The sequence below is a fragment of the Acanthaster planci genome, linkage group LG04 (genome assembly GCF_054643075.1).
Source record: "Acanthaster planci isolate LZ-2023a linkage group LG04, COTS_SCS, whole genome shotgun sequence".
In the NCBI taxonomy this organism is placed as follows: Eukaryota; Metazoa; Echinodermata; class Asteroidea; order Valvatida; family Acanthasteridae; genus Acanthaster; species Acanthaster planci.
In genome coordinates, this window is record NC_141780.1 from 8,761,592 (window position 1) to 8,777,604 (window position 16,013).

At 37.2% G+C, this 16,013-nt stretch overlaps 1 protein-coding gene across 8 annotated transcripts in view; it reads right to left on the bottom strand.

The window, feature by feature from the left end:
- The window catches only part of LOC110974929 (uncharacterized), a 115,236-nt gene that overhangs the window by 98,523 nt on the left and 700 nt on the right, over positions 1-16,013 (bottom strand). For 2 of the 8 annotated variants that reach the window (XM_087135982.1, XM_087135980.1), the window contains exon 1: positions 11,632-11,930. The exons of the other annotated variants lie outside the window; for them this stretch is intronic. In XM_087135982.1, coding sequence (XP_086992108.1) covers positions 11,632-11,639 — 8 coding nt within the window. In that variant the 5' untranslated portion in view covers positions 11,640-11,930. Of the gene's footprint in view, positions 1-11,631; positions 11,931-16,013 lie in introns of those variants that run through there. 8 annotated transcript variants of the gene reach the window in all.

Genomic DNA, 16,013 nt, shown 5'->3' on the forward strand with positions numbered 1-16,013 from the left:
TGAATAACATACTCAGAGTACAAGTAAACAAGCATTCAAGGTGGGCAAGTGTACATTTTTCATACTGAAAGGTCAGTTCAGTTTCCTGTCTTCACCAATGGACAGTTTAATAAAATGCAAGAATAAAAGCCTCCATTGCAACTGACCAACCTCCGTTTGTATTGTGCGCAAGCTAATTTGGGCATTTTCTTGGCTGAGCTTTTCTTCATAAATGATCTCTTTATCATTGTTCTCGCTCTATCCTTCCATGAACTACAAGAGTACAGTGAGTGATAAAAACATGCAATTTGGAGAAAAATACATCCAGCAAACCACACAAAAAGGTCATGTGAAAACTGAACGAGGAACTGCTTGAAAGGAACCCTTGAAAGCAACACACATCTGTATTTGCACGAATATTCTACAAGTTAAATATTTTATTCCAATTCCACAAATAACATTAATTTACATGTAACTATGACTAAGACGACTAAATACTACAAGAGGTTGCACTCGCATGGCCCATTTCTATGGTGACTTTTATCCTCATTCTTGGCAGGCAAAACAATTGCATGGGTATCACAATTAGACTACATGTACAATGTAATGTACACTATGCACAAGTGAATGGATCTACCGGTATGAAGAGATTTCTTACGTGTACTGCACATGTAAATAAAAATCATTCAGAGGGTAACATTTCAAACACTGCAAATTTGAACCTTTTTGTTTTGTCCACTGATTTACTTTGTACAAATATAATGAACATGTATGGTACCAGCTATTTTACTTGTAACTTAAGGAGTGCATGTGCATGTACATGTATTGTCTCATCTTTCTTAGCACCTGTGTTTTCTCATGAAGTCAAGTCAAGAGTGTTGTCATAATATTAAAAGACAGACTGAGAAAGAGCACACTTGGGCACACACATTGGGTGTTTTACACTTTGCTATTCTAGTGCACGGTGCTGTTTTTGTGTGTGAGTGTGATTTACTTGAAAGGTAGGATTTGTGGTATTTTGTTTCGTGTTTACATTCGGCTGTTCAGTGTCTGGCCAGGCTCATTGTCTGTATGTATACACAAACCTTCTGCCGTGTTTGTTTTCCTTGCAGCAATACAAAACAATGCAAGGAAAATTCTAGTATTACTCACTGGGATAATCACCCAGTAAGCCTTGACCTTGTAACCAGCCAAATCAATACCATCAATGTGGACTATGCACATGTACACAGAATGCTTAAAGCTTAAAATTCATTGCATTATTGTAGATCCTTGAGATTCCTAAACAACTGAACAACAAAGTACCACATGCAAATATATGTGTCCTTTCAATGCTGCAATTTGTAGTCACTTCGTTTACTGCCTCTGAAATTTCTACGGCACACCGAGTTTAAACTGTCATACGTGTACACATAAGCAGTATGTACATGTACCGGTATGTACTTAAGTGATCGGGAACATCGAGGTCACACAAATGAAATGCAACTTCAAACTGAGGAGGTATTAATGTGAGATACACTTGTGCGGTACGATGAATGGAGAGCTGGAAAGTGAAGGAAAGTTTGAAAATGGTCAAAGATCGGTACAATTTATGAATTTAGTACTATTATCGAATACGCATTGTTTCAAAACTAGTATTTTTGTTTACTGTTCTTGCTTTGAAAGTACAAGTGGACTGTCCATGGTGCAACTACCACTGCACAGTGGTAGGCACTGGCACATGTACATACATGCCCATCCCCGCCCCCACCAAAAAAGGTGTTTAACTCCTCAACTTCATCTCACCCAAAAAGTACCTTGTTCCTCAACAGCTTCTGGATAAAAGAAGCAGGATGTTACTGCTATCCACATACCGGTATCGACACAAGGGATGATGAATGACAGCATGTGAATTACATGATATCAAACCAACTTTTCAGTACACTAACTCTTTTTCTCATCATACTGGTATATGGTGAAGTAGCCCCTGCACGTACTAGGACAACCTCAGTTTAAAGGAACTGGGTTAGAACGTACACATGTACAGTACATGTACATGTACACATGTATGTACATGTATCAATCATAAGATGATTTTGCACATGTACCCTTGTAGTAACCGTACATGTAGTTTTGAGAAGGCCAAGGTTATCATTCCAGATGCTTGCCAGCCATTCAAGTATGCATAACCGAGCATTATGCAGAGTATGTGGTCACAACCACAGTGGACTGATTCAAGATCCAATCCCAAATTATACAGATCTACATACAGGGTCAAATGGATTATGGAGCTACTAGTTTGATGCTCTGTGCAGCACTTGCAATACACACATGTACAATGTCCATGTATACATGAAACACAATCAAGAATAGGTTACATGTACAGTGTATGTTATACATTTAGGGTCCAATTTTTTCTGTGTCTGTGTCAGATTTGAAATGTGATTTTGTAGGTTTCGAACACATTCCTTAATTTCCATGGGCATTATGGTAAGTAATGGAAATAACCAGCCAAAAAATAAAACTAGTTCGGATTCACTTTCAATGATAATGGTATTTCAATGTCAAATTGCACAGGTCCAGGGTAATGGGGACACAAAAATGTCAGACTTTTGGATCCTGAATTCACAGAATGACCCAAACACCAGTAACTATGTATACACTGTAATTATATTCATGTTACAAAATTTAACAAGGGTTGAATGATGCTGCAGATGCTCCATGGCTTCTTCACAAGACGTTGTAGTTATTTTAAGCAAAAAGTATGCCTCTTCTCACTTTCTCCTGAACAAACAAGTGATAAGATGGATAAGTAAATTCTTAATAAAAAATCCAAACGGTTGGAAATCAAATTCCAGGTTACTTGTAGATTAAATAGTCAGTGCATGCACATACGAGTACACGCACAGTACATGCAACGTTGACGTACACGCATACCAGTACAAGCATGCATGTTGGTATAAAAATCAAAATGATCCATGCATGAAAATCACTTTAAGTAACAGTCATATTTCCATCTTGTCCAATGTGATGAAATACATGTAAGAATGTCAACAAATTTAGTAACAAGTGAATTTACAGGCTACATGTAGCAGAATGCTTTTCCATTACCAAAACATGCTTTACATTACTGGTACATGTACATGTATGTGCATCCTCCAAGCTATTTCAATGCAGTGACACTCTGATTCTGGTAGTGTTTTGATGAATGAATAACGCAAACTGGGTACATCGACTTGGTAAACAGAAATTGCTTACAATGAATAAAACACATCTGGTGCTTTCCACCGGTATGTAACGTTAAGCAATGAATGAAAACAATTAAAACTGCATTTTCATCTACATGTACATTTCACTTCAGGGCACTGAGAACATCAAGCAGGTTTCCCAAACTGTCCAAAATTATTGTTGTTTACAACACCTTTCTGTTTCCTCCCCACCTGACTAATTTTCAAAGTATTCAAGTATAATGATAAATTTCTCCCAACAATTCAGAGTTGCTGATGTACTGAGCAGCAACAGCAGTGCAATGATTTTCAAGGGGGGGGGCATTTATGAGACCAGCAGGCATCAGCCATTAAAGTGCCTGCCAAAAGTGGGGGACCCATTACCCCCCAAGTCAAAAAGTGTCTGTGGTCCCTCCCTCACTTCTGTCACCAGTGCTGAGCAGTTACCTGTACTGTGGCTAAAATATGTGTTGAACCATGACTGAACTTATACAAGCACCGCAGAGCCAGCAATTTTCAGCAACAATCAAACAATTCTTTGCAAGTTCTATTAAGTATCCCAGTGGGGTTTTTCATTGTTGCCAATAAAGCACAGGGTTACTGTAAATACTCTTAGAAAATGGAGTCTCAGTCCTGCTGTGTGGTGATAACCACATCCTCATGCAAATTCCTGACTAAATAAAATGCAACAAAGCCAATCCCAAACCAAGTTTCATTTCGCAGTTGGAATCCACAATAGAATTCAGCATCATGCTCAAAAAGAAATCATCTGAGTCATACTACTAAATCCTACACAGAGTTCGTACTTCCCCCAGTATTTTCTTCCCTTTCCATCAGAAGAACAGGGTGGTTATTTACACAACTGGACTACATTACATGTATATGAACCGTGCAGTTCATATATGTGTATGTGTACAGTGCATGTACTTGATCCACAGGACAATCCATGGAACAAATGCGCCATATTTCACCTATACTGTGAGGACCGAAAACATTATGGGGACAAAGAAATGTCTCCACAACTTGGTCCTAATTTGCTTAACAAAAAGAAATTGTCCACTTAACCTGGTGAAGGCCTAGCCAGCATTTCAGCCAGGTACACAGACCAAAATCACATTAATTTCAGTAAACCTGGGCATTGGAGGCAGTCCTCATTTTCCAAACATTTTTACAGTCTCTGTGACTTGGTTGAATAAAAATAATCTATACAAGTACATGTAATGCAAAGTCCCAGTAATTGTAGCCTCTCAGTGTGCAAGTACATGTACACTGCACATGTGCAGGGTACCTTTAAGCACAGCAGTGCCTGTGCATGTGGCTTTAAACTACATCAGTGCCAAATAGGAATGATCAATTGTCACAGTCATGTGTTGAAGTCCCTTTAGATTATGTTAGGTAGCATTGTACTCTACAATGTACCCTGAGCTCAGGAATCCATGACTAATATTGATCTACTGACTCCGGTTAATTTGTCAGTGTTCAGCAGCACAAACATGTACTCAAGTACTGGTGAAATGCTGTGCACTGGCAAGGTGTCGTACATGTACAACATATTTCTCCACTAAAAAAACACATTGAGCGAATACAGTCTGCCAAGATAAGTTGCATGAAGTTTCAGGATCTGAGTGATGAATTCTGAGCATGGCATTTGCTTTGCAGGGTGTCTGTATTCATATACTGTACACAGATATTCCACATTCAAATCAGCATATGCCAAACATTAACATGACTACAATCCTTACACCAATGGGTGTGTTCAACTAGTTTTTTCCATGTATAATATACAATATATTGGATTTAGCTACAGAATGAGTCAAATCACATAACACTGAGTTTTTTGCCTGGTACTGTGGGAAGCCTAAGATCAAAGGTCACAGGTACATGAATGTGTGCAGATTTTTTAAGTTTCAAGTTTGCCCAAAGGAGACGAAATGCCATCAAGTTAACTGAATTAAATCTATCACTGGAATAAGCCCTTTATCCTGGTACCCAGTACATGTACAAGACTGAGAAAAGTAATGCAGAGGGACATGTACAGTCTATAGGACCACACATGTAGGTACCGGTATGTCAGAACATCTACATGTACATTTTATGGATTAGTAACTTTTCCAAAAGTATTAGCTGGATGTATTTTCTATGCTGGTTACTATGGATAAATGCAGTGCATGTACTAATATACTGTACATATAATATAGACGTACACATACATGGTACATACCATAATTAAAGTCAATAGCTGCGAAATATTTACAATGTACATGTACACTGTAGGTATTAGAAGCAATTTTGGTTTACAAGTTACACTGGTACATGATAACCTTACACAAGGCTCCAGGCTCAGGAAGTTTCCTTTAATTTCCTTTAAATGATACCAGTATTTTCTGCAGTATTACATGTACCTTCCTTATACATGTGTGTGTATAAAACTATATGTATTTGACTTCGCTTTTGCATATTGAAAGTGTACGCTTTTAAACAGGTGAGATTTTCCATGCTTTTCCTGACAAATGAGGGCGCCATTGCTTTGATGTTATCATTTTTGGAAGACAATCTGAAATACCCCCGGTACAACTATACATGTAGTTGTGTCCTTGAGGTTTCTTTTTAAAATGACATCACACTTTTGCTCAAAAAAGGTGCAATTTGCATTTAAGCAGAAAATTTTAAAAAGCATCAAATGCCTGTAAAAATGGTAAAATAAAAATTAGGTTAAATGGGAACAACTGGTGCATTAACATACATGTACATTGTGTACATGTGCAAGGACTGTATCCTTTGTCAACATACAAGCCATACAGACACAAGTTCACAATGAACTCTGACAAAGCATTCCTTTAACACCGATCACCTGCTTGTGTCTCGTTTTCATGTACATGTACGACATGTATGAAAGGACATAAGATACTATGATGACATACTGTAAGCTACCACACATATGTACATGTACCCGGTAAATGAACTCAGTGAGCATTAACGTAATTCAATACTTAACTCACGCTTAGCTATTTTATTAACACTATGTATTTATGAGCTGCATGAAGTTAGTAGAAAATGGGCCAAATACGTAGTTCTGGGAAATTATTGTGCTCCTGCCACTCCATCTTAAAGGAACGATGTACATGTAACAGAACAATTTTACTAAAATCCATAAATTGCACCTTAAATAAACTTCATTCTGAATTTTTGTTTTCCTATTCTTATCTGTTTTTTGGAGTTTTTGTGGTTTTATGCTAATATGAATTTGAATATTAAAGGAAAAACTGAGATGTAATCCGAGGCACTGATCCTCAATAGCCCTTTTCACTAATAAATTCATAATTGTGCATGCATGTGAAGTGTGGGCAGCCTATTGAATAGGTACAGGGGCATGACTTTGACGATCATTTTCTCTCGTATTTTCCGGCTTAGTTCAGTTTCCTCTTCAGAAAATCCCATTAAATCGTTTTTGCTATTAGTTTCTAATCTAAGTAGGATTTTAGTGCTCTGTAAAAAGACTTAATAATCATGATTTTTCCTGTGTGCACGAGATCGCTATTTCTTAGTATGGCCCCTTCCATCATAAGTAGTATACATGCAAATTACACCTTTAGTGTTCTTGGAGCCATTCTGTGCATTTGTAAACACATGGGCGCATACATTTGTAACTATGAATTTATTTGTGAAAAGGTTTATGTTGCACTAGTGTGTGCACAAAATATTGCTAGATTTTTATACTTTGCTATTGAATATTTCCATTTTCTTTGGCAATTTCCTGTTGTATAAGTATGGCAATGAGCCAGCAAGCAACCTTGTTGTTAAAAAAGTTCACTTTTACAGTTCACTTAACTTCAAAAAGATTTCAAACATTTCATACAGAATTTAAACATGCACAACGTGATTCTAAGAAAGCTTATTGCAGTGTTCCTCTGCAATGTCTGTGCTTGGTCAATTAATGTTGCAAAGTTCTACAGTATCCAGTTTAAAATCACTCCATCGCACATTTTATTTAAAATGTCACCTTATAGCATTTTCAAATAAAAAGATACAGCTTTGTATAGTTTCAGCATTATAAATCTCAATGTTGGGTCAGATAACTTAAAATGCATCTATATTTCTGTTTGGCTAATTAAAGAACTTGCTACTACAGACAGTAATTAAGTTTATCTTGTAGTTTTTAGCATCCATTTATCTCAAATCATGTAGGGTTGACATTGTAAATAAACAGTGCATCACAAGACAGCAATTCCATTCCATCCACGAGGATGCACTTCCTCAAGCTGTGTTTATCAGGAGATGATAAACATATACATGTACATTTTACTTTGTCACTTTTCATCTACAGCAAGAGAGATCACGGCCATTAAACAATAACATGACTCATCCAGTGTAATGCAATTTCTCCCTTGGTGCCAAAGAAAAAAATCAAATTACTTTTTTTGTTCGTTTTTTCTAGTTTGTACTGGTGGGAAAATATAAAAAGTCCATGAAAACTGAAGAAACTCTACACCTACGTGTGCATGGGCATCCAAATAACAACCAGTAAAGTGTTGTCTTATGTTGGCCATGAGACTTTGAAAAGGAAGACTCCACATAAACAGATTTCAAACGGGGGTTCTTATTACATTGTCCATTTTCTTTATTACCATTATCGCCAACTGAAATTACAGAAAGAAGCTGTACGGTACATACATTGTATTTTAAGAAAATGTAAACAAAGACAGCATGTCTTGTGTTTACACAGATTTCTCTGGAATGGCCATTTGCAGAAACAAGCTTACTGTACATGTACAAAAATTTGTTTTGTGCGCCCCTTAATAATTTAAATTATGAAATTACATGCATTTTGTAATACACATACATGTACTGGTATACTGTACACCGGTGCATCACTGAGCTACTGGTCCATGCCCACATTTAACACTGTACAATGTACCATGCCTGGAACAGGTTTATCATTTATTAATGACAATCTGAAACAATATAGCAAAAACCAAATCTTGTGATGCAGTGGGGGAAGTTACAGGCAGCAGTAATTGTACCATCATGTGGGGGTACATGTACACGTACATGTATATGAAGCACTGTACTCTACACACACCGATGACATGAATGAAAGTTGAAACAGTGGTCCATGGAATAAACCTCCATTCTGCAATTTTCTAATAATTGTTCTAACAATCATTTTCCTTTTGATCATGTTTTTGTTTAATTAAATCATTCTTTCAAAATTGTACAACTTTCACTTTTTGTTTTAGAAATACACTTTTATCACACATATATTTTCCTCATTTTTACTGAACCTAAATAATGCCTGTGTATGTTACATACAATGTAACACACACACACACCTGATTTGCACTTGTTCATACTCTTGATAATTATATGTACATGTATGAATATGCAACCTGGTTCATGGAAATTTCATTTAGAAGTTCAAAAAGTGCATTGATTTCATAAAGTAAAGTTTCTTTAAAATCAATTTCCTCAGGTTGTAGAAATTAATAATTGCAGAGTACACCAGCTTGAAATGCAATCAACAATTTGTTACGGCTGAAATTGATGCATTCTGCATTTTTTTTCTTTTTTCCCGGTGCACAATAGTTTTCCAGTGAATATTCAAACAAACAGCAAGCTCAATGTACTTGGTTTGATTAGAGAGTCCAAAATAAAACAATGAACATGTAATTGTGACTATATGTATACATGTAGACAGTAAATCAGGCCCACTTCACTGAACAAGTGCACACATGATACATGTACATGTACAAGCATACAGTTACACGCACGTTATAAATACTGCTACATGTACATGTTGAATCAAGAAAGCAACAAACAGTTTTTACAAATATGTAAATTTTTGTTTCACCATTTTACTTTAGTTTTTTTTCCCAACACTCCTCTGGCCATGTTATGGAAGTGGTACAGGTTGTACCAGTATGCTGCTTGAGAGTAATCATAAACAATATCTTTATGTGGCATACCGGTATGTGTGGTGCATACATGTACTTCTTGAAGACGTGTCAAACACAATGAACTAGTGAAGTGTGAATGGGACTCTCAAAACGTATACTCACTGGCCCAACATAAATAAGTGAATTTGTGAATGTCCAACCAATACAACCAAGGGACCAGATTTCATAGGAGTCTATATTTCATGTGACACCTGGAAAGTGTTTAACACCCATTTCAGACAGGCATTCTAGAGTCGCGCCGAACCAACTAGTACATGTAAGAACGACTCGGGTCGAGCCAATTAACTTTTGCTTTCAGACAGACGAACTTTCATATACATTTTGCACTGGTTTCGGCTCATGAGAAGAATGGTGTCTGAAACCAAGTCGCTCAGATGTCATTCTGAGCACCTTAAAGTGTCAATCTTTCACCTGCTACATTGTAGCAAACCTGGTAACTCCTAATTGCTTCATACATTGAACTTTTGTTTCAAAACACTGCTGAATATTCATAAAGCATGCTGCACCCTTTGGAATGAATTATCACACTTAAATTGAATTTATTTGGTTGGTCTGAAGGTTTACTTCTGAAGCTTGGCAAAATTACCCCCTCCCTTTTTGCAGGTGTGAGTGATGCACATTAACACCATCACATACACATGTACATGTACGTGTACGTGTAGGTACAATGTACATATGTTTTTACACATCTTTTAGTAAGAATGCCTTTAAACAGCATGTTGCTGAAGCTGGCGCATTAAAACTTCATTATTATTATTATAATTATTACATGTACATTTTACATGTGCAAATACCCCGGTAGACACTGTACATTTCTTTTGAGGACAAAAAAATGAAAAACACCTATAGTCATGCAACACTCTCTAACATTTTATACAATATAGATTGTACTCGTACCAATGTTGCAGGACTTGGACCTGGGGCTAATTTCATGAAATGCTAAGATGTGTCTTAGGAAGAGTAACTCGTTTTACTGAAGAGACTTGTCCAACTACCAACGATCAATTTGGCCAAAATTAAGATAACAGGTTTTGCCCTTACTCAACGTATATATTAATAAACACTGTATGCTAAGTGCTTGTCCGAGAGCTTGCGAAAAACGTCACAAGCTTACTCGGGTGGGACTCGAACCCACAGTGTTTATTAATACATACGTTGGGTAAGGGTAAAACCCGTTATATAAATTAACATCTTCCCAATGCAAAAATACATCTTGAAAAATACATCTTGAAAATAGTTCGCAGTACCCGCTGCTTCACCTGACTCGGACCGGCCAGCCAACCCCAGCAAGCTCGGTGGTCAAGTGGTTAAGACGTCTGCACAAGTAAGCAGGAGGTCGTGGGTTCGAGTCCCACCCAAGTAAGCTTGCGACTTTTTTCACCAGCTCTCTGACAAACACTGAATATACAGTGTTTATCAATATATACGTTGGGTAAGGGCAAAACCCATTATATAAATTAACATCTCCCCAATGCAAAAATACATCTTGAAAAAAAAATTAATACATGTTCAACAAATCCTAACTTCCTTAGCAATGCAGCTGAAGTCAAAGACTGGTCTGATGGTCACCTTATCCCATCAAATTAAAACCCTCCTATGCAAAGATACAGTCTTGACACAGTTGTCATATCGGTTAAATTTCCCATATGTGTCTGTGTACTGGGAGAAATCAAGTGGAAAGGATTTTTGACTGTTCTTGACAGTTAAAGCAGAAGGAGGGTTGAAAAAAGAACTCAGACTCAAGGACTCAGGCAGCCCAAGACCCACATGAGTACCAAAATGACCATTCTGTTGTTGTCAGCACCTTTTCATCATAAAATATGTAAATTAAGTGAAAACTTAAAATATATGGTACCTCTGTATCATTGCCAAATTAACTTAAGGAATTAGTTTATACAGACATTTTTACGGCAAGAAATATTACTTATGCCCTACGATGATTTTTTTCAGTAAATTTTTCTACAAATTGTATGGTAGCTTCTGAGTAGATTTGATTCCATTTTGTGTAGTATTTGGAGATTACTTCAAATGTATACAACTGTGGCACTACAAAATACCTAGCAATTATACTAGTCCATTTTTGGTTGAGATTTTTTATTACTGATCATATTCATTGGACCAAATTTCTCCACAGTTTGTACATGTACCTAATGCATTTCCATTCAGGTTTTGTGCCAAGTTTGTTGAATGTTCATGTACATTTGGTTTATTAGAGGACCCAGACTCAAATTTTTACGGACTCAGATGCTGATTTTTCAGACCGAGACTTGAACCAAGAGGACTCAGACTTGTAAGCGGTGGACTCAACTACATGAATAACACTGACATCAGACATGTAGCACTCGGTGTATGTACACTTTATACATGTATCTAAACTGGCTTTATAGGCATAAAATACATATCCACACATGAAGGAAAGACAGTACTACATAAGATATAGATCTTCATGAAGCAATTTTATAAAATTTTCTCTAAATCAGTTCTTTACTTACCGGTTCATGTACTGTACTTGTTTAAGCTTGTCTCAATGGAAGCATGTGGCACTTCAGTTATACAATTTGATCCATATGTAATTTCTGATATTCAGTGTTGATTTTCTTTTCAACCATTCCTGGTAGATTGCAACCAGCCAGCACATTGTAGCATTTAATCAGATACAGAAGCCTGTGACAGAAGAGTCAGTTTTCTCTTAACACCTGGTGTCCATTTGCAGAGCAGCCATGCTTCCAGGTATTTTCAATGGCCAACACCCAAAACAGATTACCATGTACCGGTACATGTACACCATCAATGAACACTACATGTAAATCATTGCAAAGTTTTTTTTCTTTTTTATGTTTTGTGTTTGTTTTTGTTTTGTCATTTGTTACTATTTTGGTACATGCATCATCAATCACATACATAATTGAAATATCTCAATCACACAGAGACATACAATACATACAATGTACATGCACATGTATAATGACAGTGAGTACACGTATGCACTCTGGCACACATCATTCATGCTGTACATGCATGCACATGTACATTGTACATGTCAACTGTTCATGAACGTAAAGGTTTGATGTCAATAAAGTTCAGTGACTTCAGTTCAAGATAAATGCAGTGAATGAGTAGATAATGTTCATAAATATGTACATTTAGGTCCAAGGGAAAAAAGTGACCAGATACCCCTTTCATTTTTCATCTCATAAAAAAAAAGAAATGACACAGGAACATTTGATCCAACTTATGTTGGTACATCTGTGCAAAAACACCTTAAACCATGGTGCTCACATGTACAGTTTTACTGTACTATTCAGCAGCACTGTCTTGTGAATTTTGCTCCGAGTGCTGTGAACTTTGTCATGCTGACTGCCATACATTTATTGTACATTTATTGTACACGCTGACTGCCAGCACATTATCATATAATAACAATAACAAAAAAGAATTCAGAACAGTCAGGAAACAAAAATCTTGTTAACTTGAATTTGAGGAGATTGCACTTTACCAATTACTAGTAGTTTCATTGAGCTCACATTTTGATTCTATTAATTCATTTTGGTTCAAACTGATTGGTCATACATGTACATGTAATTCCTCTCATTTATCACAATTTCCATCATCATTTAAAACAATCTGAAGCATCTAGTCAACGTGTCACACTACAATCTCTAACAAACATGTACACACAATTTAACACGTACACGTAGATCAGTTTTAAAAATCTGCTTGTCCATATTTGTGCATTATCCTTGATTGCCCACTCCAAGCAATAATGCAGTTCCTCATAAATGCTAAAGTGTGCAGCTTGGTGTGAAATGAGAGCAACCGATTAGTGACAAATTGACATCCCTCCATTGATCCCAAGAAACAGACCTGAAAACTCTGCCCCAGGCAAATCAAGTGTGCAAATATTGGGCTGTGATGATGGCTCAAGACACAACTCACAGAAAGCCACATCCATGTCCGCAACCTTATCAGCATCAATGCACAGCCAATTGATACTGGGCATGGAAATGATGACTCATGATGCAAGCCGAATACATGGGTGTACTTCACACTAGGGTATCGTGTAACTGTGTGGGCTTTAAGAGGCAAGTAATCCAAACCTGCCTTTATACTGAGAATGTTAGAGATAGACAACTGGGACAAGAACAAAAAATAGGCGAGGATAACAGCAGGTAACAGTGTACCTGGTATGTATCCTCATGTGAATGTAAAAAGGTCATCACTCAAAATCAAATGATAAGCATTACATGTACATTCACACTCAAGACAGCTGTACACTGTACATTAGGAGCATAAAATGGAATTTTTGGAATCCACTCAAACAGATGGCTACATTTCTCATCAAAATGATAAGAAGATGCAATAGAAGGGGTACATGTACCAGTACAAGCAGATGGAAGAAAAGACAAAACACAGCATTCAAAATATATTTCTATGTACATATACCGGTACACCTATGTACTGTAGCATGGTACAGGTTTCTAAATACGTTCTACAGTACATGGAGCCCCCAATGTTTCATCTGCACCCCCCTCCCTTTCAAAATACAGTCTGGACTTGAAGCAGTTCAATCGGTCAACACAATGTACGTACATGTACATGTATATGTGTAATGTCTGCACTGAATCTGCATTTGGAAGGGAAGAGATTTTCAAAGAGGCATGGTTCTATACAAATGTTTTCAGACACAAAAGTCACAGATATTACCATAATCAACCTTTTCAACCTGGAATGGCTTTTCTTTTCTTTTCTTTTTTTTTTATTTAAAGAAAATTAACACTTTCATTTTCTGTACACATGTATGTACACGGACTGGTAAATTTATGTACATTGCGGCACAGTATGCACGCTGGAAAAAAATGTACTGTAGCAAGCACAAATGCTCTTAGTTCAAGTTGACTGAAGCACTTGCTGAAGGCATTATCACGGCTGAACACTGCATGACAAAGTGTACATGTAGCTTATGTCATTACAGGGTAAAATTTAGTCCACAGTGTACAGGCAGTCAACCCCGGAAAATGGGTAATGTGGGTAATTTCTGATTTGGTTGTGCTTCTTTTAATTTAAGAAGTAAGCCAAACCAAATAAGACTCAAAATCTTTGGTTGTCACTGCTGGATTTTAGGATGGTACTTCTGGTACATGCACTGAAATGGTCCCGAATTTGCAAGAGAAACCACATTGTACCATGACTTCACAATGCAGAGCTGCAGAAAGGTCTGGTCTTTAATGTACTACTAGTCCAATGATCAGAATTAGACACCATAAAATTAGTGGTCCAAAAGTGTGACATATTTGTGTCCCTGTTACATCTGACCTTTGTTATTTGACATGAAAATATCACCGGAATTTATTTCAAACTATTATTATTTGTTTGGCAGGTACCGGTAATTTGCATAAATTCATCACTCTTGGAAATTAGAAAATGTGTTCTGAACCTACAAAATCATATGTCAGATGTGACACGGACACGAAAAAAAAAATGGATCCTTAATTTCTGGAATTACCCTTATGAAGGTGGTACACATTTACATGTATGGGCATTCCTTTCTGGACAACAGTGTATCGTAACTTGCCAAAGATCACATTAAGACCCACACATGAGTGTTTGGCCCCATTTAAAGGGCATATTTCTATGCCGCCATACACGTACATGTAGATGAGTAAATAAACCACGGTACCATGAGTGTCTGTTTCCAGCTGCATACAGAGAAATATTTTTATTGGTACACAACACAATACTTGAATTTCCAAGAACAAGTCTTCAATCAAAATTGATCACAAATGAACATGTAGTCTCATAAGTTTTAAATAAAACAAAAAAATGAATAAAATGTGAAACAAAAGGTAGGACTCCTCTTGAACTAAATAAATGCATTTATAAAAACAGTTTAAATATAAACATAAAAAGAAAAATATATGACAAACATAACAAACGTGACAGCAGTGGAGGTCGCCATGACATGAATGAAGCCCGGCGGTAAAAATTGATTTATCTTCTGTGTTCTAATGAGTCTGTAGGCCAGTGTGGGCACTGGGGGGAGGGGGGGTTGTGTGCCTTTCTCTATTTTCAATATGAATCTTTTTCATACAAAAATTTATTTCATAAGAACAACAGTAGAATCTTTTGGTGTCACATTAAATGGGACATGTATGTTTTTTACCCGTATCGATTGCCAGAAAAAAATACCACGCTTGAGAATGACAAGTCTGTTTGGAATGAATGCCGCCGCAGCACGATGCTGCTATCATATGACGGGTGCTCTGTACATGTACATGCTTTGGGTGCGGTACGGTACCACTAGGTCTGATTGATGCTGTACTATGGATTTCAGGATGTTTGGGTAGCCTTTATTCAAGGCGTGCCTGGCTATCTGGAAACACAACGCACACCCGCTTCACCACTCATGCTGGTGGTACTCTTCGTCGTGCTAGCAGCCAGGTGTGTGTTGTGTGTCCAGGTAGCCACGTGCACCTTGAGTCAAGGCTAATGTTTGGGAGAAAGCGTATCGTACATATGTGTATCGTATATGTACCGGTACCCGTAGGCCCTACATTTGCAGTGTTTTTTTTGTACAGATTCTTACGTCTTATTTTTTTGAACATGTAGGTAAGAAAGATCCTCTTAGAAGGTCGGTAGAAAAAAAAGGCTTTTTTTAGGTTGGGTACCAAAAAAAAGGGTCAGTCTGAAACAAGAACCATAGACATCTACACTAGACATCTGCACTAGTAAGCAGGAGGTCGTGGGTTCGAGTCCCACCCGAGTAAGCTTGTGAGGTTTTTTTCGCAAGCTCTCGGACAAGCACTGAGCATACAAGTGCTTATTAATATACGTTGGGTACGGGCAAACCGTTACATATAAAAGAACCATAGAATTC